At 44.1% G+C, this 26,331-nt stretch overlaps 1 protein-coding gene across 4 annotated transcripts; it reads left to right on the forward strand.

Moving 5' to 3' along the window:
- On the forward strand, window positions 1–25,613 carry trak1a (trafficking protein, kinesin binding 1a). 4 transcript variants are annotated; one of them, XM_083679045.1, is made up of 17 exons: window positions 1–71; window positions 2,701–2,895; window positions 12,066–12,142; window positions 12,759–12,875; window positions 13,094–13,194; window positions 14,073–14,181; window positions 14,652–14,730; window positions 15,044–15,174; window positions 15,322–15,396; window positions 15,746–15,883; window positions 16,513–16,589; window positions 16,696–16,917; window positions 17,657–17,964; window positions 20,014–20,457; window positions 21,842–21,944; window positions 22,254–22,339; window positions 23,041–23,152. In XM_083679045.1, exons 1-16 carry the CDS (start codon window positions 68–70, stop codon window positions 22,324–22,326), a joined length of 2,253 nt encoding a protein of 750 aa, XP_083535171.1. In that variant the 5' UTR covers window positions 1–67; the 3' UTR covers window positions 22,327–22,339; window positions 23,041–23,152. The 4 variants fall into 4 exon arrangements, with proteins under 4 accessions (XP_083535171.1, XP_083535168.1, XP_083535170.1 ...); XM_083679042.1 differs by lacking the exon at window positions 22,254–22,339 and having other exon boundaries at window positions 23,041–25,613; XM_083679044.1 differs by lacking the exon at window positions 22,254–22,339 and having other exon boundaries at window positions 20,014–20,172; window positions 23,041–25,613.
- Window positions 25,614–26,331: the final 718 nt, after the last annotated feature.

Here is a 26,331-nt window from a genome sequence, read left to right on the forward strand (position 1 = left end):
CCCTTTCCTGAAGCAACGGAAAATGTAACTCGGGGTGAGTGGAGACAGAGCGAGGGGCGGAGGCACCATGAGTAAGTACTGGAGACCGTGACTTTGTGCTGGACATTGGGTCGTTTGGCCTTTTTGTTTGACGTTAACCGTGCTGTATTTCTTTACTTCGGTGGAGTCATTTGTTCAACATGCTGTTTTGGGCAGAAAAGTCGTTTTTTATGATTTAATTTCTGACTTAAAGTTCATGAAATGTAGACCCAAAATGAATGTCACGTATGTGAATGATTGAAGGTGGTTAACCTTGGTGTTACAAAGAGGATGTTGGTGTAGCCTGGTGTGTAATGACGAAAACAAAAACAACAGAAGGTTGTAGGTCACCAACGGATTTACATGTGCTGAGTATGTATTATGCAAATAGCTTGTATTGCTTATTCATTTACAACTCATCTGTTAGTTTAGCCTAACATGCATGTCTGAGTTGGATATGAAGACCAGAGAGGGAAGCAAAACTAACTTTGTGTCTAAACTCTAGCCGGGTCTCTCTGTACTGTACAGTAGGCTTGTCACTATGGGGTGTAGGTTGAGCTCTGTAGTTTGGCCCTGAGCTCCAATAGGTTGAGCCTGTATTGGTCAGAGATACAGTAGGGGGGATATTATGAAATGTGAATGCTAGAGAGGTAGAGGGGAAAGCAAGGACAGTGGGCCACAGCAAGTGGCAGCTCTTACAGATCCACCTATAAATACACTCCAGGAATAATCAACCGGCTGCAGCAATCAACACTCAACCTTTATTTACTGACAGACGTCGCTTGGGGACAAAGATGATATGACATACTGTAGATGCTAACTTGGGATACAATTGACATGTTGTTGTGATTGATACCCTGGAATATTTAATGACAGTGACACTGTTGCTGTATGTCTGCCTTTATCTACAGTCCTCTTTCTTCTAAAATTCTCCACTGTATTTTATTTCAGCAAAGGTGAGATTTAAGTCAAGGGTCTTGTTAAAGCCACAATTATCAGTTTATTACACTTGCAAGCGGAGAGACACTCCAAGTAGAAGTTCAGTGAAATCTCTGAAGCAGCACAGCAACTTTCCCTCCTTATAGCGAGGGTTGGAGCACAGGGATGTTGAGGGTTAGAACACATCGTGTCAATAACAAGTGACACAAGTACTGTTTTCCACAGTCTACTTACAACCTTCAAACCCTGTTTTGCCCAGCAACATTACTCAGTAATTTTCCACAACCTGCCTTACCATAAGGGCAAGGCCTCAAAACAGCAGTATTCTGTCTAAAACATTTCTATCAATAATATTTCTATCACACCTCTTTCACAGTTAGTTTTCACATTGTTGCTATTTTTGTTTTCTGTGATATTGTTCTGTGTCTATTCTATTGAATATGGTAAAGAAGGTGATTTTATGGCAATGTAAGCTGTATTTGATAGCAATTTAACTAACATACAGCCACTCCTTTCTCAACACGTGCTTTGCTGTGGTGTTTGGTTGCTGTGTTGGACCCATGCTCGTAGTGTTTGCTGACAGTTTGCAGGCTGTGTCGGTTTCCCCTGTCTCAGCAGCAGCCCATTCTGTCTGGATTAAAGCCTATCTGGGACAGCATTGTTTGTGCAAGCGTCACTGCCCCCTCAGATATGCAGGCAGCATGCAACGTTGTCATTGGTCTTTTTATTTAAGAGGTTAAAGCCCCACTGTTAAACAACGGGAAACAACACTCACTCACATCAGTTGAGATTTTCCATTCCATTTTTTGCAGCTCTCCATTTACGGTCTCTAGGGGAACATTATTGTGACTGTTGGGGATTCATGAGTTTTACAGCTACCAGACCCCTGATGGGAATACAACACACAGACGCTTGGGGATATATTTGCCATTACATTCTGGATGATATATTCAAAGAATGAGTGTATTCCATGGCAGAAAGCATTGGTAAGATACTTGCCCTGCTGTATATATTAATGTAGCATAGTTTACATAGATAACATAGATTACATACGAGAATAACTTTAGCATGAATCAGTGGTAGTGAATCACAATATAAATGTTGTAGACCAGTGTATTTCTCAACTTGTGAATTATAACATATCATTTATATCTTCTCCCCACAACATATCCTGCTATTTTTTAAATATCAATTTCTTTAACCTCAGGACCTCAGAAAATGTTAAAACAGAAATTTGTAGTTCGGTAGTTTACTGAAGGTGACAATAAAATACCAGCAGAACTGCAGTTCCGTTGTGTGCCACAAGAGGTCCTCCTACCCTTCTTTCTGTACCCTCTTGCTGCTTCCCCCACATCACCCATATGTAAACAGAATTAGCTGCCTTTGAGATCCTGACATGTAGAACACATGACTCACTTATGACCAAACATCAGAGAGAGGTTCTATTTGATTATGGATTTAGAGATGAGGACGTCTTTTTCAGCTGGAGCTAAGGACATTGAAGTAAAGTTGTTATTTTAGGATTGCTTGAAAGCTGCTCCGAGAGGCGTGTGTGTGTGATCTTCCTGGGTGAATAAGACTGATGTGTCACTGATGTGTCACTGATGATGACGGTTAAACATCAGTTGCTAGAGTTTCTGTTTTGTTTCATTCAAGCACCTGTTCCAAAACCCTCTGGTCCTTTATGGTGTGGACACTAACCTCTCTTCCATCCCTCTCCTCCACTCTTCCTCTTGCTTCCAGATGTGTGTAACAGTACTGATCTTCCAGAGGTCGAAATCATCAGTCTCCTGGAAGAGCAGCTGCCCCACTACAAGCTGAGAGCAGACACCATCTTCGGCTATGAACACGACGACTGGCTCCACACCCCTCTCCTCTCCCCGGATGCCAACGTCGACCTCACTGTCGAGCAGATCGAGGAGACTCTGAAGTATTTCCGTAAGTGTAGCTCTTTATCTCGCCTCCTACAAGAATGCAGGGATGATGGATCTGTTGTATTGATTGCCCTGCTTCCTTTTTGGTCTACAATAATTTACAGTGACAGTTCACCCACTCGACCCTAAATGAAGGATGTTTGTATTGCGCTTACTGTATATTTTGGAAACTGAGGCATTCCCAAAGCCGACCACAGCTGGGGCGGATGCTGTAGAAATGACGGTGACAGCCGAGATTTGGTGCAGTGAGGTTCTGGGCAGTGTTTTTGAATATCAAAGCTGCTCTTGAGTCCCTTGTGTGAGGGAGAAAGAAGGTAGAGCAGTTCACTGTAAAGGGTATTATGACCACATCTGCCTCCTCATTGTTATGTCAAGGCTTTGAATGAATATGTCTGTGACCCTGCCATAGTACCTTAATACAGTAGAGATGTCTTCCAGAAAGCCACAAAGACCTTTACAAATTGACCTCTCTAATAGGAGAGAGACAGAGACACAGATAGAGAGAGACACACAGAGAGAGAAAGAAAGAAAGAAAGAAAGAAAGAGACACAGATAGAGAGAGACACACAAGACAGTGAGATATAGAGACAGGCCTCTTTTTAAGATGGCCCTGTGCCCGTATGGGGCCTGAGACAGCTGGGTTCCGTTGCCACAGCAAACACATCCATTGAGCTCCAGTGCCAGGCGACAGACTCTGTCCTGTGCCAGTCTGCTGGTTGGTTGGTTGCTGGTGGAGACGGCTGTCTTCTTGACGTCTGTCTAACACAGCGGAGGTCAGACTGGACGCGAGGCTGAGTGGGTCCTGCCGTGTTGAGCCAGGGATCACCGTACAGCCTTGTCTAATGACACACTAAGCTGTCCTTTCGGTTGACCTTCATGTCAACACTGAGTTGCACACTACAGGCCTGTTCTACGGACAGCCCCCATGTCTTGTGTAGGTAAAATATATCATGTTTGAATGAATGCTGGTATAATATTATAGTGTAGTGTCTGTGTGACAGTACTTTGGGATGCTGTAATAACAACAGATACAGTGGTGTTTTGATGATCTAGTAATGCTTTCTCAGATGTGGACGACAATGACACCTTGCTGCCTGTTTGGTTATAAATAGATAGTGGTACTGACTCAAAAGGGGAAGTGATGATCTGTCTCCACTCACGACTCAGCCAGAGATATTCTCCCTCTGTTTGTATTTATTCTTCCTGTAAAGCACATTTTATTGCATCTGTGCAAATGAAATGTGCTTTACAAATAAAGTTCGATATGATGTTGTTCCGACGTCTGTACAGCACACCACACACAACCATGTACCTAATGTGGACGGTACATTTAATTCAATTGAAAGGTTTTATACTGGAGTTATTGTATTCTTTTTGGTCATTCTGATAGCCGCACTGTGCTTGATTTGTCCTTACGGGACCTGAGGGTCTTCTCACTTTCCGAAGGATTGCATCTGTGGATGTGATGTCATCAGAACAGACAGTGGTCACCTGTCTAGTCAGCTGGTCTGTGTCATCTGCTGTGCCACTCCCTCTCTGATGCAACTCTATACAGAAGAGTTTATATGATGCAATACTTATGGTATTGTGTAGTATTGTTTCAGCATTGGGGGGTTACTATTATGGGGGGTTACTATTTTATTATGGCTGGAATAATGCTCTTTGGCTGATTTTTATTGGTAGCCTTAAGAAGCATCTCAGTTATTATCTGGTAGTAAATCAGAGCTGGGAGATCTCCCCCTATGGACTGTGTAGTGTATTTTCTATATTTTCATTCATCAAGGTGAACTCCCTGCCCTATAGCCACAGAGTAACCCACTGAGCTCAACTTAAACACACCAGCAGCAGTACCAGCGGTAGCCTGCTTTCAGATGCTACTCAGCGCTGGAGTCGGAGCCAGTCTCCATGGCAACGGCGCAGAAGGACGTATTGTGGAGGGAAAGGGGTGGGGGTGGGGGGGGGGGGAGAGAGAGAGAGGTGGGCGGGACGCACTGACAAAAGCTCCCGTGGTGGAGCACGCCTCTGACAAAGCCTCTCCTCATTGGCTGTGTGTCCTCGGTCCCCTCCTCCTCTGTGATACAACCTTGACTCACCACCAGCACATCCCCTACTGCATAACTGTGTATCAGGCTGCGTTTTATTTGGGTCTCTCCTCCCCTCCTCTCCTTTCTCCCTCCCATCCTTCCGCTCGGGGTACCAGAGATAAGATGAGCAGTTACATGTCGGCTCCTGGTCGACTCCTCGCCAACTCTGAGTGTGTTGTGAAAAGATGGCCAGCCGTTCCCATGACCTCGGCAGGACGGGAGAAGCACCTCTCTGCTGAAGGAGACTGAGTATGCAGAAATTTGTGGAGGCGGATTACTATGAGCTTGACTGGTATTATGAGGAATGCACAGATGGTAAGACTGGATAGAGGGTTCTGGGCAGTTGGTGGTACAGTTTTGGGCTTTTTGTTTGCCATTTGTTTTGTTTGGCTATGTGTGAGCAAGAGACAGAGAGGGGGGCTAGAGAGGGGGGCTAGAGGTGCTGCTTTTTTCATTATGTGGGAATGACTATAGATTTGCCTCCTAGCTACAGTTTGTATTGCGCCAGTCACATGATTGTGGAGCTAGGGACGGCTGTCTTGCTGTCATAACATGTGTTACCATGTCACCAAAGAGGCCCTGACTGTAGACAGGTAGTCTATGATGTCATGTAAGCGCATCATGATGTTTAACAAGACATCAGACATGGTTAATTATGCTTGTTGTTACTGTATCTATGCCTGTATCTATCTGCTCCTGTAGTGTTGATTGTAACCAGGGTGAATTTGGAACAACAGAGGCAACAACGGCACTGAATTACCATGCAAATGTAGCCGACACAGGGAATGACGGGGTGATTTTTTTTTTCTTTTTTTAAAAGAGTGACTACGTCTGAAGCTTCAATAGACATGTCATTGTACGAGAGGCTAAATGCTGTGGATGCTGTGTTATGGTTCCACTGATCCCAACACGGTTCAGGTGATGTCAGACAGCGACACACGGGAACTTGATGAACATGTGATCTGTCATGTGATCTTTTTTGCATAGCAGGTTATATCACAGGCAGTTTAATGTAATGGGTCAAAGCTCCATCGATCAACCTATATACAGCACAGTATATCCCCTGTCGATTCTATAGAGCAGTTAAAGACTATCAGTGGCTGTACGCCTGGCTGAAGATCATATGATATATTTAGACTGGTGTCTATGAAACGAGGCCTGGTCTCTAGGAAGTGATCTACTGTATTTGGTAATGCTGGCGTTGCCATTATGTAAATGTTGTGGATGGTTTTCACTGACTTAATTTCTCTCTTCATAGAACAAGAGTCAAGTCAGACCTACATTTAGAAAATTGATTTACATGCTGCAGTGGAGTTCGGTCGATACAGTATTTGTCTTCCAACTATTCAAGCATAGCCAAACTTCTCATGGTTGGAAAGGCAGCCAATGATGGAGACACATGGGGATACAGGCCGTGGAAGTAGCCTAGTAGGGGAGGGTGTGGAGGAGGCTGAGGGCTCAGGGGACTGCCCAGCCCCCGAGACCACACACATGCACACCCCCAGGGAGATCAGAGCTCAGTTAGGGGTTAAGTGCCTTGGTCAAAAGCACAATGTCAGTGGAGTGGTAGGCACCTTAGATATGATGCCAGCAACACTCCAGTCACCAGCTCAAATCCGGCTCCCTCCTCGGGTGGGGATCAAACCAGTGACCTACCAATTGCTGGCCGGCCTCTCTTACCTCTAGGCTACCTGCCGCCCCTTCACCCAGAGCAGAGAGAGACAGCCCAGCCTCGGAGCATCCCTCCTGGGTCCACCCTCCCCAGTCACATGTCTGGCTGGGACACACTCCTCCACAGAACTGGATGATGCTCTGAATATTGATCCCCTCGGCAGTGAGCAGAGCATTCATCTCCACAGCAGAGCTTGGTTGTTGGCAGCTTTCCCTCTTTTCCTAGAATATCCTCCTCTCCCTTTCTCCTCCTCTTCTCCCTCCTCTCTCCCTCCACCTCTCCACCCCTCACACAAAGCCTGGGGCTCCCAGTTCTATTGGCCAGGGAGGAAGTGGAGGGGGATGATGGAGAGCTCCTCCAGCCTTCCCATGCTGGGAACTTTACAAGTCCACACAAAAGGCCTCTGAGGAGGAGAGGGTGTGAGATGTGGGGGTTGTTTTTGAAATTTGAAGCTATTGTGCTGAGTTTTGGTTGCTGTATTGTTTCCGTTAGGAATGTGGATTCATTCAGCATGCCCATACAAGCATACAGTATTGCCTGGGATCATCACAGTATCACAATTAGTGCAATTAGAACAATTTAAGTGATTGAACATGGGATAATTAGATGGAACATGTTTAACAGAGGAGCTAACCGTGTTTGTTCGATAGTTTGTGTACCCGTTTACATTTGCATTGCTCTTCATTTCTGGAATTTGTTTGGTGCATACAGGCATGATGATAATAATAATAATTGTATAACTGTGATATTGCTCTGACCGTAAAGAGTGTGACAAAGCTAACATATGGCAGTTGACTAGAATCATGAGTTGTTTATTGCAAAGTCTCATTTTCTAAAAAGCAGTTTTGACACGCTCTGAATTGATCACATTATGGTTATTCATATTTCACCGTATATAGTGTATAATGTAGTGTTAATTTATCACAATTTATAAATTATGAAAAAATCTATGCAGGAATAATCTATGTCGGTTCATAAACTAGATTGCTATTCTATTTTTAGAGTTCCTCTGTAGCTTCTGTGCTTACTTTAATGTTCCCCTTGCAAGTGGGACATGCTCTGTATTTCCTGTTTGACTTGCTGTTGTTTCGCTCTGTCTATAGCTTTGTATAAGAGTGCATGTGCAAATTGAGTCACCTGTACTTCACTGTGGTGAGGCTCCACCCTTAAAACAGGTGTATGTGTATTGTGGTGTGCTCCGCCTTACAAGGTTTCCATGGAGTCTCTGGTGGAAGAAACCATTTTGATCTCAAATGAGGGGGAAAGCAAATGGACACATTTTGATGCAAATTTCTATATTAAGATGATGAAACCTCATTATATTTTGTGATTCAATGAGTGTTCACATATCTATCATTTTAATTTGTCTACCTGCCCTCAGACATTGGAGCCTGCTCTCGAGCTGAGAGACACTCCCCTGCTCCTGTGATAGAGTAGGTTGTGCTCTAACGGTGGACCGTAGGGATCAGGAGAAGGGAGTGTCTGGGTGAGCTGCTGTGTGTGACTGTGTGACAGGAGAAGACAGACATGTCTCGCACACTAACACACTCACACACACACACTCCACACACACAGTCTGACATGGCTTTGGACTTAAGAGAGCTGGGCTCAGTTGGGCTTCACTAGCCCAGCGCTAGCATGGCACTGCCCTCTTGCACCACCTCAGAGGAGAGCTTGGAGTATGTCAGTTCACCAGAGAACTGCCACGGTGAGGAAGAGGAGGAGGAGGAGGACGAAGAACAGGTTGTGCTGCGAGAAGGTATGCTCTGTTCATGGGAGCTTTGCTGGTCTCTTAATTAACGTTGTGGTTTTAACCACATTTTCTGACCACAGCCTCTGTCTTGCCTGGTTCTTACAGTACAGTACACTTCATACATTGGACTGGTGTAACATCACATTTTATGAAGGCTTTGGCCTGTTAATGGACTTAGTAATCTTAATGCTGTGTTTTTGAAATAACGTTTGAAAATGTCACAATATCCATAGCTTCTTTAGCAATCACTACTTTAACCAGTGTGATGGGTGTTTTCTGTCTTGTTTGCTGTAGTAAGAGGCTCAGTATATCCCTGTCTACTTGGTAAGGGCTTAGAGTGTTTGTATTCAGAGTAAACATGGAATGCAAGGAGGCAGAACTCACATGTGATACCATCAACAGAGGCAGGCAGGTCAGATCAGGCTTCTGCTGTTTGGACTGCACTGAAGACATTTAGTTCACCTGATAGTTCTTAAACATTCAAAGTTGACATTGCACCTTGACAAATACCATATTTTACCTTTTTATGGAGTATTAATATGACTATTAATCCTGTCATGTTTATGCCATGTGTATTTATTTGGCTGTGCAGATCACAGGAGAAAAACCGGATTTGTCAGACAATGGATGATAATTCCCCCAAATCATAGCAAATAATATTTTAATATCTTTATCTTGTAACAAAGCAATCTGAACTCTAAAGCATGTAGATCAGTGTGTTATTGTGTGTATTCGAACTCTCTTGAGTTATTTGTAGGTAGACTTACAGTGTAGTTTAGTGCCTCTTTGTTCCTGTGTAACTTAAAACATAGTATTCGATGTACGGAATGAAAGAAGAATGTGTACTTCATGTGGAACAACAAGGCTATTAATTGGCCCCTTATTCAGTGTCAGATGTCCTGGTATTCCAGAAAGAATGATGGGAACTAGTGTTGTTTACAGCCCAATCTGTATTTTGATATGGATTATCCCTAGTGAATGTCAAGACTAATGCCCCATTGCTAGACAAGCTGGTTTTAAATGTCATCCTATTGAGTTTGATTAAAACAAATGAGTGTGTGTTCTCTAGACACTCTCTAGTCTCCCATCAATTACTGCTATTTGTCTTGACATGAGCAGTACTGTAGGCATCACCTTCTGAGCAGAGAGCAGCTGTCTACCCGGTAGTGACTCTGGGTTGTACTGTACCGTGTGTGTGTGTGTGTGTGTGTGTGTGTGTGTGTGTGTGTGTGTGTGTGTGTGTGTGTGTGTGTGTGTGTGTGTGTGTGTGTGTGTGTGTGTGTGTGTGTCTGCGTGTGTGTGTCTGCGTGTGTGTGTCTGCGTGTGTGTGTCTGCGTGTGTGTGTCTGCGTGTGTGTGTGTCTGCGTGTGTGTGTGTGTGTGTTGTTCAGGCCCCAGTTGGTTTCCTTGGTTGCAGATGCAAGTCCACCTCTTGGTATTTGGTATTGATACCACACCCTAGAGATTAGACATTAGAAAAGGCTATTGTATCCAAATGACCAAAACAGTTCTCAACTGTTTTGTTTTGGTCATTTGGATACAATTGCCTTTTGTAATGGACAATGTGGAATTTCTTTACTTCCATATCCAATTGCTGTATATCAATGTTTTATGGAAGAAGCATACTCAATTAGGTCAGAGGTTACATAGCTTCCTTATGTTTAAATAGAGATGTTCAAATATAAAATGATATGTGCACATTCAAGTGAAAAGATTGAGAAGGTTTTTATGGAGTATGTGTATTTATTAGGCTGTGTAGATCATTGGAGAAAAATCCTGATTTGTCAGACAATGCGTTGATGATAATTCCAGTAAATTACCTGACTGTTTCCAGGAAAGTTTTTAAATTGACCAGGAACATTTCTGTCCTTTGCAATCCTAATCTGGTGTAACTGTCTCTGTGTTTGCCTTTCAATGGACCTGTAAAGTCAGAACTGGGTATGGCATGTAACAGCCAATTGGAATCTCTCGTCTTGGGTCACCATGCACTTTCACGCATGTCCAGTATGATGCACATGTAAATATGTACTTTGCATCCTAAAACCTCATTTACATTGTTTCCATCATGGGTGTTGCAGGAGCAGCTCTGTCTGAGATGTAAAGAACTCTCAACACACAGGTGTTGTCAGCAGAAATTATCGACCCCTTGGTCAACATTGGCATGGTTAGGACTGACCCTTTCTACAGATCGAAGTTGGGGTGGACTCAGTGTTGGGGTGGACTCAGTGTTGGGGTGGACTCAGTGTTGGGGTGGACTCAGTGTTGGGGTGGACTCTGGTTGCTTAGTGTTTTTCCTGTTGGAATCATTTGTGTATGTGGACTTCTAGGGAACCTGATATGACTCAGTCAATAGTAGATAAGAAACACTGAATGGAGAAAGATTGAGATAAAGGGCTGGAGAGAGTGAGCTCACTGTTTTTTATAGGGTGTAGGACAATGACACCTGCAGTGCAACAGTAAAGCAAGTTCTCCAAGTCCACCCAACCCATTGTTCACTCACTGTGGTAGTTAGTAGTGGTGGTGTTAAAAGTGAAGACATGCACAACTGTGTCTCAAAGACATTGTACAATCTCTCAGAATCATTTTACAAAGTCCCATTCCTTTCCAGCTGTTTATCGAAAGGATGGCAAATTCAGGATGGATATTACTTGAAGGGATTTGACAAGGCTGCTACAATTCATCCTCTTTATTTATGGCATGGAATATGCTGAAATATCATAAATGGGAGGGTGTGATCCTTGAGCAAAGTGTACATGATAAGGTATTATGGTTCTCAGAATCAGAAATGATATCTCTCGGAGGACCTGTCCTCTGCAGTGCACTGTCAGACTTTTTTTTTTTTCAAAGGAAGAGGATGAGTCTGACTCTCCGGCTATCCACTCCAACTGTTGTTGAAATTATAAAGCAAACCTCAGCTGGTGCTGAACCAGTCATTGTCTTTTTACCATTTATTGATCATCAGTTGCTGAGATAAGCATAGTGGTTAGAAAGGATAGAATGCGATATGTTTTGGGAAAAATGCATCAGATTTAAATAAAAAATAAAGCTACAGAGAAGCTCGGTTCAGCTTTTGTCTTTAACGATGGGATTGGGATTTGCAATTTGCACCTTATTGGAGGCCATCATTGCATTGTTAATTTGTAGTAGTCTATTACTCCCCCACTCATTATTTAAGCACTGCTTTGGGTTTCTTGTCTAGGAATGTTAGGCGAAAAAAAATATATTTCTACATTCAATTTATCAACTCATTTTTTAATCCATTGACAGCCCTAATAGATAGGTACGTTTCTACAAATACAACAAGACACTACAATTGGCTATGATTGGGTGTTGGTGTCAGAGAATGAAATTGCAGTCTAGCATTCCACCGTTATCAGGGGTGTGGCCTGTCTGTGTTGCTCAGGGAGCAGGACCCAGCAGTCTGTCTGATAATGTCACTAGGGCCTGCGGTGTGTACTGTAGGTGGCCCTCTGATAACACTGCTATTCCAGAGATCCAGTCAACATGGCTGACTCAAATTTAAACAGATAAAAAATTAGCCTTCTAGTTAAATCTGGCGCAATTACCAAAGTATTGATCAATGAGCACTGACTCTGTTAAGATAAATTGAGTGAAGTAAAGCAGTGCTGTTGTTAATGTGTTCCTCTGTGTTCTGTTCCTCTGCAGTTCTATGTGCTGAAAGAGTGGGCCAGATGACTAAGACGTACAATGACATAGATGCCGTGACACGTCTGCTTGAAGAGGTACGTAAGAGGTTCCTCCCCATCATCAAATGCATAAGGGCTGAAAGGGAGATGTGGTGGAGTTCCTGATAAGGTTCCTGATGTCTGTCTTGTTGTATGTTTGGCTTCACTGAAACAAGGTTCATCATTTTGAGTGCCGTCATTTACAAAGCTCCCTCTCTGTTTTGGTGGAGATATTCAAACCTCTTCCACAATTGTCTGATAACATTGACTCAGAACGTACTGTATCTCTGTGACATGCAAAGTTAAGGACTCCATTGAAAAGGACAAGGCACAAATTGTCAACAGTTTGTATATCCTTTCCCCTACCTGATTCCTAGATTATGAATTTGCATTGATTGTACCCAGACTGGTGAAGCTAGCTAACACTTTTGATGTGAGTGCACTGCTGTTTGTCTGAATTAATGTTCAGATATTTGACAAAGACATACATTATACATGCATTCAGCTGATGGAGATGATTAAACAAACAGTAATACTATTCCACACTAACGTTTCACTGAAGTAAACAGGCCATTGAACCTAAGGCCCACCTCTAGATGACCTTCACTGCTAGCTCCTACCAGATCTCTAGCAGGTCTTTAACTCCTTGCCTGCCTGTCTGACTCTCCTGCAGAAAGAACGCGATTTGGAGCTAGCCGCCCGCATCGGCCAGTCACTGCTGAAGAAAAACAAAACCCTCAGTGAGCGAAATGAATTCCTGGAGGAGCAAGTGGAGCACATTCGTGAGGAGGTGTGTGTGTGTGTGTGTGTGTGTGTGTGTGTGTGTGTGTGTGTGTGTGTGTGTGTGTGTAGCAGTCACAATGAAGACAGGAGGTGTAATGTTGTTACCTCCAGGAAAAGCTATTGTGTAAAGAGAGGTTTTTAGAAGTCTTTCTTTTGGAATGACATTATGGTCGTCGTCGTCGTCGTCGTCCCCCTCCATTTCTCTCTGCCTCCCCCTCTCTGCAGGTCTCCCAGCTGCGCCATGATCTGTCTATGAAAGATGAGCTGCTCCAGTTCTACACCAGCGCAGCAGAGGAGAGTGAAGGAGATTCAGCCACCTCTACCCCGTGAGTCCACTACTGTTTCATATCCTGGTCTACAGTACCGTACCCTCCACCTCTCCCTCCCTCCACCTCTCCCTCATCTGCTCTGATAATATGAACAGGTCCTGTTCCCCTCCTCCCAATTCATTATCTCAGTCTGCCAACATTCTCTCTTTAGGCCCAATGCCCCATTTTTTGTATTCCCTTATTGGCTGTCAATGTGCCTTAGGCTCAAACAGCAGACACAATGGGTGGGATGAGGTTAGCTTTAGCTACTGTAGAAGTGAGATCAGTCGGTACTGTAAACCTCTCTCCTCCCACCCCCTCCCTCCCCCCCCCAATTGTTCTCCCTCCTATTCAAATGATACTGTATAACATTTCAACTGAAGCTTTTTCTTACTTTCACTGTCACTATTCCCACCAGTCCACCCAAGTACTGTGTACTTGATATGTCCTGCATAAGGAGGCTCTTTTCTTCCAGATGAATTGAGGTCTTGTGTTCAGTCCTGTAAATCCCCTGTTTTATCAGGTAGAGGTATTCTAACCCTGAGTGACTGTTTTTGCTTGCTCATGGGTGAAGTGCAGTTGTAAAGGTCTGTAAAGAGACCTGCTGTACTGAACTGTACCTGCTCTTTTAATACAGCTCAGAGCAGTCAGGCAGTGAGTCTTATTTCAACTAGGGCCATAATGAAAGACTTGGGGGTCCTATTATAGGGGTGGTAAAACATTGATTGACTTTGACATCCATCCTTGTTGCATAAATAATGCATATGGTTCTCAGTCTAACCTGCGTATTGTGTTCAAACCTCTGTCTGTTCTGACTGTAAGATATTCCTCTTTGTGAATGTTGCGTCCTTACAAATGTATTCCGGTTGTCACCGACGGCCTTGTCTTGTTGACAGAATCCGCCACAATGACTCTACACTGTCGGTGCCAAGTTATTTTCCCCTGGACTCGCTGCAGAAGAAACTCAAAGACCTTGAGGAGGAGAACATTTCGCTTCGATCAGAGGTAAACTCACTTAGCTACCCACTCAGCTAATAGTTTATGAGGAAAAGGACAGAGTGTTTGACTTCAAATGTACAGTACAGTGTGTGGGATAAAGCCTGAAGACCTGAAGGGTATTTTTTCTTTCAGGAATTATACTGTGCATTAAAAATGTATTCAAGGTGCTATATGATATGGATCAGGACTGGGTTATTCCAGTACAGTCACTAGTCTACTGTAAAGGAAGTCTCATTGCATATTAATGCTGCTCCTTTGGGGATCTTTGGTTGCTTTGGACTCCTGGAGTGTAATTCCATGCTTAGATCACAGGGAGTCAGGGTGATAAGTTGCTGTTTCCCCATTTACAGTGTTGATTGAACCAGTCTACGTAAGAGACAGAGTGAGGGATGGAAGTGGTTGGATGTTGCCGTCCCGCTATGCCATGTTAATGATGTTGTTAATGCCTCTGGCTGCGTCCTGTGTGCCCCCCATAGGCCAGTCACCTGGAGACAGAGACCATCTCGTACGAGGAGAAGGAGCAGCAGCTGGTGAATGATGTTGTCAAAGAGCTGAGTGAGTACACAGTTAACACCATCTCTAATCCCCTGGCTCCTGGCTCCCTGAGTAGGGCCTGGCCACCAGGCCTGTCAGGGAGGCTCATTACCTTTTGTACACTATAGTAGAAAAGATACTTGTATCATGGTAAATATACATGCAGGATGCCTCTGTTATTTGCACTGGATTTGAAAATGGATTCCGTTTTGTTACCTGTTGAGCTTGTTCATCTTCTAACAGTGGAATTAGATTGGATTGCAGAGTGCATTTGTTCCCATACCGAGCATGCTAGCGTTGGTCATTTCTCCTCTTCTCCGTCTCGCGTGCCCAGGAGATGCCAACTTCCAGATCTCCTCAATTGCTGAGGAGCTGGGGAAAAAGACGGAGGACGCGTCTCGCCAGCAGGAGGAGATCACACACCTCCTGTCCCAGATCGTGGACCTGCAGAAGAAGTCCAAATCTGTGAGTGTCTAGTACTATCTACTCTGCAGCCGACAGGCCCCATACCAGTCTCATAAGCAGACAGTAGCTGAACTGCTCTTAGCTTCTCTATTATCATGTGTGTACTGTGTAAATTCCTATTCATTTTTTCCTGTCATTTTTTTGCAGTATGCAGTGGAAAATGAGGAGCTCACCCAGCATCTAGGGGCTGCCAAAGATGCCCAGCGCCAGCTGACTGCTGAGGTAAGGACTGTTCCATGAATTACCTAAAAGGACAAGGTTCACTGCTTAATGAAACCCATAAACAATTTATACAAGTAGGGAGTTTTCTATTACCACCATTACAGCTGTGGGTGGTTGGCTATATAATTCAATTCTATGCAAATGCTAACACCATTTCACTACAATACAACCTGATATGTAACCTTCTGCCTTACTGTACCTACCTATTCACGCCAACATAACCTATGACCTCCTCTATTCACAACAATCACCCTCAGTCTCCAATGACCGTGTTTGATGTTATAAATAGGATCTCTCCCTGTATCTCCCTCAACCCCCCCTCCCTCCCTCCCTCTCTCTCTCTCTCTAGCTGCGGGAGCTGGAAGATAAGTATGCTGAGTGTATGGAGATGCTCCACGAGGCTCAGGAGGAGCTAAAGAACCTCCGCAATAAAGGACTACCACTCAGCACGCCCCGACGCTTCCACCCCCTGGGCCTGTTCCCTTTGGTAAGACAGACAGACAGACAGACAGACAGACAGAGAGAGAGAGAGCGCGCTGCTGTTTTGGTCAAAGGGCCTGTTTCAGGTGTCTGTGATTTAACATTGGTGTTTATGCTGGCGAACGTAGGTCCATTGTACTCTTGAAAGTGTATGACCAGCAACAGTGAGAGAGCAGAGGTAACTCAAATCCCTTGGCCCCATGCAGCTCCGTCACAGCCCTCTGACATACCTGTAACATGAACACAGTGACACAGAAGGTGACACGGTATCTGTGTTAGCCTCCAGCTGTTTCCAGTAGCGATGGGGTGAGGGAGGATGGGGAGATTGCTCGTATTGACCCTGTGATATAAAGCACAAGCGTGGCTCCCATGGTAACCCGTTCTCCATGTGTAATGATTTGTGTGGTGTTTGTCAGGAATCGATGTGCTGTTAAGATGCCCTGAAGCTTGTGTAACAAATGAGCCTGAAGTGTGTTTTTAATTGATTCAATTTGTCCTCATAGCAGGCATAGAGATACTGTTACGCTAACCAACTCTGTATCCAGTTCAGTTGTACCTGGACAAAATTGCTCCTGTGTGAAATGAGTTATTATGATAATGAGAGATTTTAGAATATCTGTCTCTCTGCTCCCCCAGGACTCTTTAGCTGCTGAGATTGAGGGCACGATGAGGAAGGAGCTGCAGATGGACGACCCAGAAGTAGAAGAGCAGAAGTATGACCTACTGTATAAACATATCCTCCTGGATTTCAGTCTTTTAATTAAGAGTCATTTTTTAAGGTTGTATTAATTGTGCGTGCGTGTGTTTGTTTGTGTTTAGGTTGCACCCCAAGCGTGTGTTTGAGACGGTGAAAAACATCAACCAGATGACAACAAGGCGCTCTCCCTCTATGAACATCCCTGGCTCCAACCAGACGTCGTCCCTGAACTCCGGTCGCTCCAGCAGCGTGGGCACGCCACGCTCCAGCCTGTACGGAGGAGACTCACACATCCTCATAGACAACCGCACCAACAGCATCATACTGGAGTCCCCCGATAATGGGTGAGACCTTCAGTTCTACTGTGTCAGTCTCTTTCTCTTTCTCTCTCTCTCTCTCTCTCTCTCACTCTCCCTTTTTCCTTGTGATCTCTTTCTGACTCTCTTCAGTGAATCTCCACCTGCAACAACACTAGCTCAACCTTCACTTCCACCTCTCCTTCCTTGGCATGTTCCTGTAAGGTCATCTCTTTCACTTATCCAGTAAAGGCTATTAGTCCGAAAACAAATCCAGTAAAACAACGTTTCCCATGGTTCTCTTTGTGTTATTTGAATAGGGTTAGGGTTACTAAGTAGTAAGAACTGTGCAGACTATGCAATGAAAGTCCTATCAATGGCCGTAGCTTTACTAGGTAACCCAACACGTGGGAGAGGAGGAAGTTTGTGTTTACTACTGTAGTTCCCAATAGCAACCATAGCACACTGAAAGCCCAAAAAAACTTGACAGTTGAACTGATTATATTGTCTACTGTCAGTACAATATACTATGAAAGTGAATACGTCATGTGTTGACAACACCTGTTGTTGTCTTGTTACTATGTACTGTCTGTTGTTATGTGAATGACCATTCCCTTTCATAACCTAGAACAGGTCTGATCCGGTCCTACTGTTACTCCTGTCACTCATGTTGTCTTCTCCTCCTGTCTCTCTCTCTCTCTCTCTCTCTCTCTCTCTTTCTCTTTCTCTTTCTCTTTGTCTTTGTCTTTCTCCCTCTCCCTCTCCCTCTCCCTCTCTTTGATTCCAGCGCTGAGGACTCCAATAAGAAGCCGGGAACCCCTGGCACCCCAGGCTCTCAGGACCTGGAGGCAGCCCTGCGGCGTCTGTCCCTGCGCAGGGACAACTACATGAGCGAGCGGCGCTTCTTCGAAGAGGAGCGAGAGAGGAAGCTGCAGGAGCTGGCAGGGAAGGGCGAGTCGTACAGCGGCAGCATGACCCCCACGGAGAGCATCATGTCCCTGGGTGGCACACACACCTCTAGCATCTGGTCGGGATACTCCTTCAGCTCCCGCTCCTACCTGCCAGAGAAGCTGCAGATCGTCAAGCCGCTGGAAGGTGACCGCCCCAGGCCCCCGCGGCCTCTCGCCCTTCTGGTCTTTGACACTCTGTGGGACCTCATGCACCATGACGAGGGCAACCTCTCCACACAGTACTCCTTCTACTTCCGTAACGCACAGCCCCGCTGCTGGTTCGAGATTGAGCTACAGCCCACTAGAGTAGCATGCCTAACACACAGGTTAACACAGTTAACTGGTCCTCTTCACATGTCCCTCTCGTGAGCTGATGTAGTTTGGTGTCATTGACTACTGCTCCTATTTGACTAGGGGAGAGGAGAAGCGCATGGTACCATTTAAGATAGTGAGGTCCTGTGCTACTCATCCCATTCTATCAAGGAGTGATTACATTACACAGCTATGCAGGCTGCTACTCGAGTGCCCATGTCAAAACATAATAGGCATCTCAAAATAATTTAGAAAAGAGTCACCACATTTATACATTCTGAAAATAAAACCTGTTAAAAAATAAAAAAAATAAAAATGTTAGAAGTACAACTTATGTATCCTGTGTCAGTTTAAATGAGTACAGTATGAAGCACACATGTAACAAAATAAAAGACAATCATTTTTCTAACATATAATATTTATTTTCATATGCTAAAATATGTATTTTCATATCTTGTTATTAGAATATTGTGATTTCTATATTACCATAGAAACTGTAATCACTCCAAAGCTATTTTGTTGATTCATGGTCTTAGGAAACCTTTTTAGGTCTAGGAGAGCATCTTCTCTTGCTCTGTAATGCCACCTGGTGGCTGCTCTATTAGCTGCAGATATTAGCTGCAGATTCATACCAAAAATGTATGAATTTGAAAAAATAATAAAAATGAATTTCTCAAGATGTTATAACAATATAGTACTACTTGAGAATGACAGAAAGAGAAACGTTTTTTCCACAATTAGGTTTATTTCAAGTCTAATGGTTTGTGTGGGGCCTTTTCCTCTTCTCCTCCCTGTTTTATGTGGCATTTTAGGCTAATCAAGACGAAAGAATAATTTGCATGACATTGTCTGTCTTTCTGTAGTTCAGCTGTTAGGTACAGTGCGTCTTATTTCAACCCTTCTTCTTCGTTTCCATGTCTCTTAAGTTGGTGTCGTGTTTCTTTTCTTTTCTTTTCTTTTTCCATTTACCTTCTCTTTCTGTTTTATAGCTCTTCAATAAAGTCTACTAATTTTCTTACCTTCCTCTTCTCTCTTTATTTTCTTGTTTGCCTGTACCTAACCTAGCGTAAGACCTTCCCTAAACGCCTGGCATCTTTCCTCAATATCTGTTTAAATGGTGATGATGAGGATTAACCATACAATACAATACGTTTGACTTGAAATAAGCATTTCAGGGGTTACAAAAACAGTGTGTTAAGTGGAAATGTACAATAACTGAGAAAATAAGTGAGAAAATATAGCTATGGGTAACAAAGCAGCCACTCAACTAAGAATACATTTACATTTCTGAATTGTCCCTAGATAGACAGTGAGTGTTTATAGTGAAATTCCTTGCTACTCTTCATTTTAGACAGTCTGAGAAGCCCTACTCAAACATTTCCCTCACTCAGCCTCATGTGGAATGGCTGAATGGTGATGTCATATCACATGGTACAATTTTTCCAACATCCAGTGTCCAGTGCTATACAAAGACACCTCTGTCTAATCAAAAGTAGGACACACCCGTGTTGAACAATGTTGTTGGGCACGGATATCCCTGACCTTTAGAGAATATGGACATGTGTAAGTACAGTACAGAGCCATGTAAACAGCAGATATATTTAGATGCTATTATCTACTGTTCACATTATGTCTGTTTGGTGTATTCAGATGGTCAGGAGGCAACATAGATAGTCATTTAAGTTTCTGTAGTTATCTAATGCCACATTACCATAGGTTCCTCTATCTACCTACAACTACATACTCTAGTATTCTTAAAGTGTGTGTTGAAGTGATGCAGAGAGTTATCTAACGGTTGGTCTTTCCTCTCTCTCTGTCTCTCTCTCTCTCTCTCTCTCTCTCTCTCTCTCTCTCTCTCTCTCTCCGCGTGGCTTCTATTCAGGCTCGGCCACCCTGCACCAGTGGCAGCAGCTGGCCCAGCCCAACCTGGGGGGCATCCTGGACGCACGGCCAGGCGTGGTGACTAAGGGCTTCCGCACCCTGGAGCTGGACCTGGAGCAGGTCTACCAGTTCACAGACTTTGAGGAGGATGAGGAGTCAGGTGACCTTTCCCTCCAGAGCCTACCTACCTCAGGCAATGTTAGCCGGCAGGGCCACTGCAGACGCTCCTCCTCCTCCTCCTCCTCCTCCTGCAACGGCCCCATCAGCAACAACAACTACCCCCCTGAGGCAGTGGCAGGGGCCGAGGCCGGGCCAGGGGCTGAGGGAGACAGAGCAGGCCCAGACAGCACACCCCCACCCTTGCCCTCGCCCTCAGCCCTACAGCCTCCATGCAGCACCCAGGAGCCCCCGGTCCCGGAGCAGGCCACAGCTGACGGGGTGTCTGGTGAGGGAGCCTCGTAATCGTGTCACACAGGCGCGGGACATCCCTACCCTCAGGATGCTGGGGCATTCATTGGCCATCCCACCCCCACCAGCCCTCCCTCCACGCTCACGCTCACACACCCGCACACCCACTTCATCCAGACGTGTGCTGCCATGCCCGTTATGAGTATATTTACTTTTATTTATTTTAGTATCATCTCCAATCCATCTCTCTGTCACTGATTCATACTTTCGATACCTCCTATGTGCTGAGAAAATAGAAAAGTCTGAGAAATTATGATTCATGGCTGTTTCTTCACATGAGACACATGTTATCTCTATCTCTCTCAGTCTCTCTCAGGGAGTCTTTCAGCATTTCCAGCACATACAGTATATGTAAACGTCATATCCTTCCTTACAATCTCAGATTCATTTAAATCAATCAAAATCCTTTTTTACCATCCATTCCAGTGTCGATCACCTAGCATGGTGTAAAATCATATCCTAACTCTTGCATCCTGGGAAAGTCATGACAATATTCTTAATCTTAAAGGCATGAACTGAACAGAACAGAACTGAACCTCAGGCTAATAACAAAACATTGTAGTCTTTTTCACTATGTTCTATGGCAGTTTTAAGCCTAGACTGCCATTGTTTTTAGATATCACCTCTCATACTTACAAACATGCGCACTTAAGACAAAATGAGTCTGCGCAATCGATGGCCAGTGTCCAGTGTACAGGTCACTGAGGTTTTGGTGTCACCGTATCAAATGACAGTGTTCTATTAAAAACAGCATGGTCTCACACAGCTGCTCAACTCACATGACACCTCCATCTAAGATAGGTATAGTGAAGCTCAATGTCAAAGGCAGAAGGTGACATTCACACCACTTCACCGCCATAATGGTTCCCAGGAAAAGAGTCATGCACACTTTGTTACAGCTACAAACACTCACCTCTTTATCTGCTGTAGTAGAATACCGTGTATTGTATTCCCTCTCCTTCTATGCAGTGGAACACTCCAGTATTTCAAGATGAGTTCATGTCTGCGATTTTAAGAATCTTGTACAATCATTGTCCATAAACTAATCTCTCACTCCTCTTATCTGCCTATCTGTTTCCTCAGTTTAAAACTGCATCTTGAGGCACAAATACAGTTAATAGTTTTGATTCATTTGGCCTTATTGTATATTTTGAAAATATATAAATATTTAGTCACATGACTAAATGTATGTGCCACATATATCAACAGGCTTCTTCTGTTAGTTGGAAGTGAGATGGATGCAGCTTTAAACCACCCACTTGGTGTGCCTGGGTGTTGGGTTGTGTTTGGGGACCTCTGTGCTCAGTGCTAACCCTCTCTACCCCTCCATTTTCTCCCTCTCCTTCCTTCCCCGTCTGCAGTGCATTTCCCTGGTAAATGTATGTCCCACACCAGCTCTACCTACACCTTTACCACCTGCCGGATTATGCACCCCTCAGACGAACTGACCAGAGTCACTCCCAGGTGAGACCGTTATGCTCAAATTGTAATGCTCCTCTTTGTCCATTAGAAGGCAGCATAGGGCCACTGTTCCATTTCATTGCTGCCTTTCACCATTTGACTAAGAATTATCCTTGGGGGATTTATGTCTTCTCCAGAAAAGTGAAGTCAATATGTAAAAGGTGGAATATTTATGTAAATACTCCAAACACAAAATAAAAGTTATTTTTTTACAACCTGTTTCTTGAAGCTTGAGTTCACCTTTGAGCCCTGGGTGAATGACCAGCCAAACCACCACATACCCACTGTCTGTCTGACTGCCCCCCTCCCCAGGTCATGTGATGAGGAAGAGGAGGCAGCGCTGTATCATGTTGTTCTGAGGGCTGACTTAGAGCAGACCCATTGAGCCACGCCCGGGGGTGAGAGCATGTCAGATGGCTGTAGTGTGGCCTCCTTGTTAGGAGGGTCCTTAGTCACAGTGTGAGTGTTGAGGGGAATAACAGCCTGCCTCGTCTAACTGTGTGCTTCTTCAACCTATTGCCCTCTAACCGCCGTCAATCAAATATATCTTCAGAGCAGACCCATCCCGTTGATGGAGAAACTAACTCTTCGATGATGATCAAATCAAAAACAGTGGTGGCTTCCTGGCATTACGTACAGTACAATACGTGATTGTGATTTGATTGAAGCTAAGCATGTCTATATTCTTTTACATACATTTGATTTTACATAACTACTATTACGAGAGCCTATGATACTAATTGATGGGTTCATTCTCTTTAATTGTACTCCTTGGGGGGGAATTTGAATGAGTGACCTTGTTTCTACCTAATATTTGATATTCGTTGAGTACATTTAAGTACTTTAATAGGGTGTATATTAATCGATATGAACAGTGTTGCACCGAGGTATGCAGTGTTGTAGAACTATTAGTCTGCATGTGTACTAAAAAAAGAGAACATTTTGAGATCAACGACAGATCAAAAATGAATTGGCTTAATCTTAACTCCTGCAAACTATTGAAACCTGACCAACACTTATGGTTAACATAATTGTATGTCAGTGTGATGCCCCTACAAGCTTGACCCCTACATTAACCTGCCTGCCTGTCTCCTCCCAGCTGCAGCCTTATGTCAGGCCCTACTGCCTCCTGTGTCGTGACCAGCAGTCTCAAGTCCACTCCAGTCTCCACACCTTGCACCCCACGCCGCCTCAGCCTGGCTGAGTCCTCCACCAACCTGCGGGACTCCACCAAGACCATGAGCACCTCCCTGGGGCTAGTGCGCCTCCTACAGGAGCACGGCATCTCTGCAGCCGTCTACGACCCTCAGAGCTGGGACCGTGCCGAAAGTAGCGCTTCCACCCCCAACGCAGGGGCACCGTCGCCCCCTCCACCACCACCCCGTCCCCCTGACATCCTACCCTCCACACCGCCCAACTCCCCCACCCGCCAGCCCCGCTCCAAACGCATCAAACCCGTCACCCCCTTCGACTTCAGCCCCACCGGCCCCCAGTATGACAACTTCCTGGCCTCCAAGCCTGCCAGCTCCATCCTGAAGGAAGTGAGGGCGGAGGCCAGGAGCAGTGCAGACAGCGAGTGCCAGACTGACGTCAGCGTCCACAACCTCAAACTGGTGGACAAGCTCAAGCGCTTTCGAACGGTGTCCCCTGGGGCCACAGGGCCGATGCTGGGGCCTCTCGGAGGGCTCCACCGGCATGGGCCGCCCTTCGGACCCTCTGTGGTGACCAGTCCCATCGGAGGCATGCCCTCTCTGAATGCTGGCATGCGCCGGAACCGCAGCTACCCGGCCATGGTAGGGGCCAGCATGGCCATGAAGGGTCCGGGGCCCCAGAGCCCAGACATGCTCCTGGCCTCGGCCTCCAAACTCCCCAGACAGACTAGTCTCAATGATGAGTGAATGAATGTTGCCTTTCTCTGTCACCACCCGGTAGTTGTAATATATAGCTGTTCATATCCCAGTGACAAATCAACTCTGTGCCTGGAAGAGATGCCCCCTTTGTACAGTGTTTTTTTGTATCAGTGCTTATTCTTTGATCTCTCTCTTATTCTCTCTACCACTCCTCTCTCTCTCTCTCGCTCTCTCTATATGTCTCTTTCCTACAACTTGCAGTAAATAGTACCATGATGTATTAGTCCTTGTTTCTTTTTTTTTTTCTTTTTTTTTTTTCCGTTGCCCTGCAACATTTGGTAGGCTGAAGAACACGTAGCACATATCTGTAGAGGTAAACAGTGAGGTTCCAACGCCCATGTACACTAAATGCCTATTAAAAGCACTTTTATTCCCAGGTTGAAACTATGTGGAGATGAACACTGTCTATGACCTAGTGATCATGTAGCTCCTCAGCCCTCCTCTTCCTTCTAGACTGGCCCACAACACTGTGCTCTCTTCCCCACCGCCATCGAGTGACATGCAGTGAACATGAACGCACCTTAAGTGGTATTTATTAGTAGTAAGGGTTTGGAGTGGCATCCGTGCCAATATGCACATAAGTCCTTAATGAGGGGTAATAAACAAACATTGGAAGTATGCACAGTACACAACCTCTTCTCTGCAACATGTTACTCAACCCAAAGTCGAATCCAAATAAAGAGTGGGAGGAGCCACACTTGAGCTAGGAGGGATGCATGGATGTTTGCAGTGAACAAATATGGTTTGAACTTGGAAACAGAAGGATATCATTTTATTATAACAGACCAATATAGTTTATATACCTTTGTGTGCAGTGCGAGTATGTGAATTTGTGTATAAAGTTGTTGAAAGCATTAAGAATTTCATATGGATAGTACAACAAAGACTTGAATCATTGGTTAAGTTGATAATCAAAGATAGATAGGAAGTTTCAGAGCTAATTAACTGCTGTGTTTCCCATACAAATTCTGTGTATAAGAGTTCCCTGGGAGGTAATAGACGTATACTAACATAATACAAGTATGAATTTTGTTTCTCACTTTCATTTTGTGGGAAATTTGAAAGCTTTGGTGACTGAACTGTTAGCTTTAAAGCCACTGTACTGTAAATTAAGTCATAAAATGGCAAAGGGATGTCATAGTGCCTGATAATTTCCTTTGATTCATCGTTGTTTGACTGACTTATACTGTATGTCCTTGTGGTCTGCCTTCCTCAAAGACAATTGACCCTGGTCTCAGCAGTTTAACAAAAGTGTTTTGAGGATATCCTCATAGGGTTTTTAACTCGTTGTTCAAAATGCAGAGATTATGCTATATCAGATCTTGGATTTCTATTTTGAGAGAAGCACATAAAATGAGTAATAGTATGTGTTTGAATGAAGACAAGCCTATTTATCCTTTACTTTTAGTTCTGACAAAAGTAGAGATTCGTCCGCTGATATTGTGTGTGCACTTATTGTGTGTAACTTGAAACTCCTCTGAATGTATTGATTAACAGCAGATATATGTCCATACTGTATGTGTATATTGATTTAAATTATGGGTTTTACCACATTTCACCACAAAGGGAATTATGCTACTTGTACATTGTAAATGGTAAGTATGCAATCAGTTTAGTCATGTTAACTTTTTTTTAATAAACTAGAAAAAGGGCAACAATGTTCAGGCAATTAAGTTGTCAGAACACTGGGAAAAAATATGTTTTGTTGAATTTCAAGAGCTCCTCTTTGCAGAAAAGGCTATCAATAAAACTATTGGTATGACTTGTTTTCTTGAGTCTTATTTCCCATGTACTGTATTTGTTGTTGTTGTTTTAAGTATAAGTTCTCCAGAACATCATTTTGATATCTCTTAACAGTTTGATTGGCTGATTGATTGATTGGCCCTCATAAGGGGGCCACCTCATCACCGAATATAGTATCTTTGCAATTAATTTGCAGGGCCTGTACAGGCTCTCTCGCTCAAGAGCCTAAGCTAAGCTTTGTGTGGCACATTGATTAACAAATGTCATATTACTCTGAAGTGATATATCTATTCATATAGATTACTGTTGTTACACCACAGTGATGCCCACACTTATACTGATGTGAACCGTCAGCACATGTTCACATGTGAAAGACCCTGCCCTCAATGTCATCCAATTAGGTTCCTGTTTTGGCATTGTTCGAACAAATTGCATAGTGTTGAGGGCCTATCACGACAGATGAGCAGAAATAAACCCATTCATTCAGCTTGCAGTGTGCTCTTTTCATTGTCCTCTTCAGTACATTCAAGGAAGTCTTCTGTTTTGTGCAGAGTAAGTGGGCACTTATGGCAACAGACCACATGGGGAAAACAACCCACTTGATATGCAGAAACAGAGAGTATAGTATCTTGTGATGTTATTTATGTAAATTTACTTTTTGCTTTATTAGGTGTATCTCTAGTTTTTTCTGATTTCTACCATTTTACACTTATATTTTTGTCTATGAGTTATGAATT

The sequence above is a fragment of the Argentina silus genome (genome assembly GCF_951799395.1).
Source record: "Argentina silus genome assembly, chromosome: 10".
In the NCBI taxonomy this organism is placed as follows: Eukaryota; Metazoa; Chordata; class Actinopteri; order Argentiniformes; family Argentinidae; genus Argentina; species Argentina silus.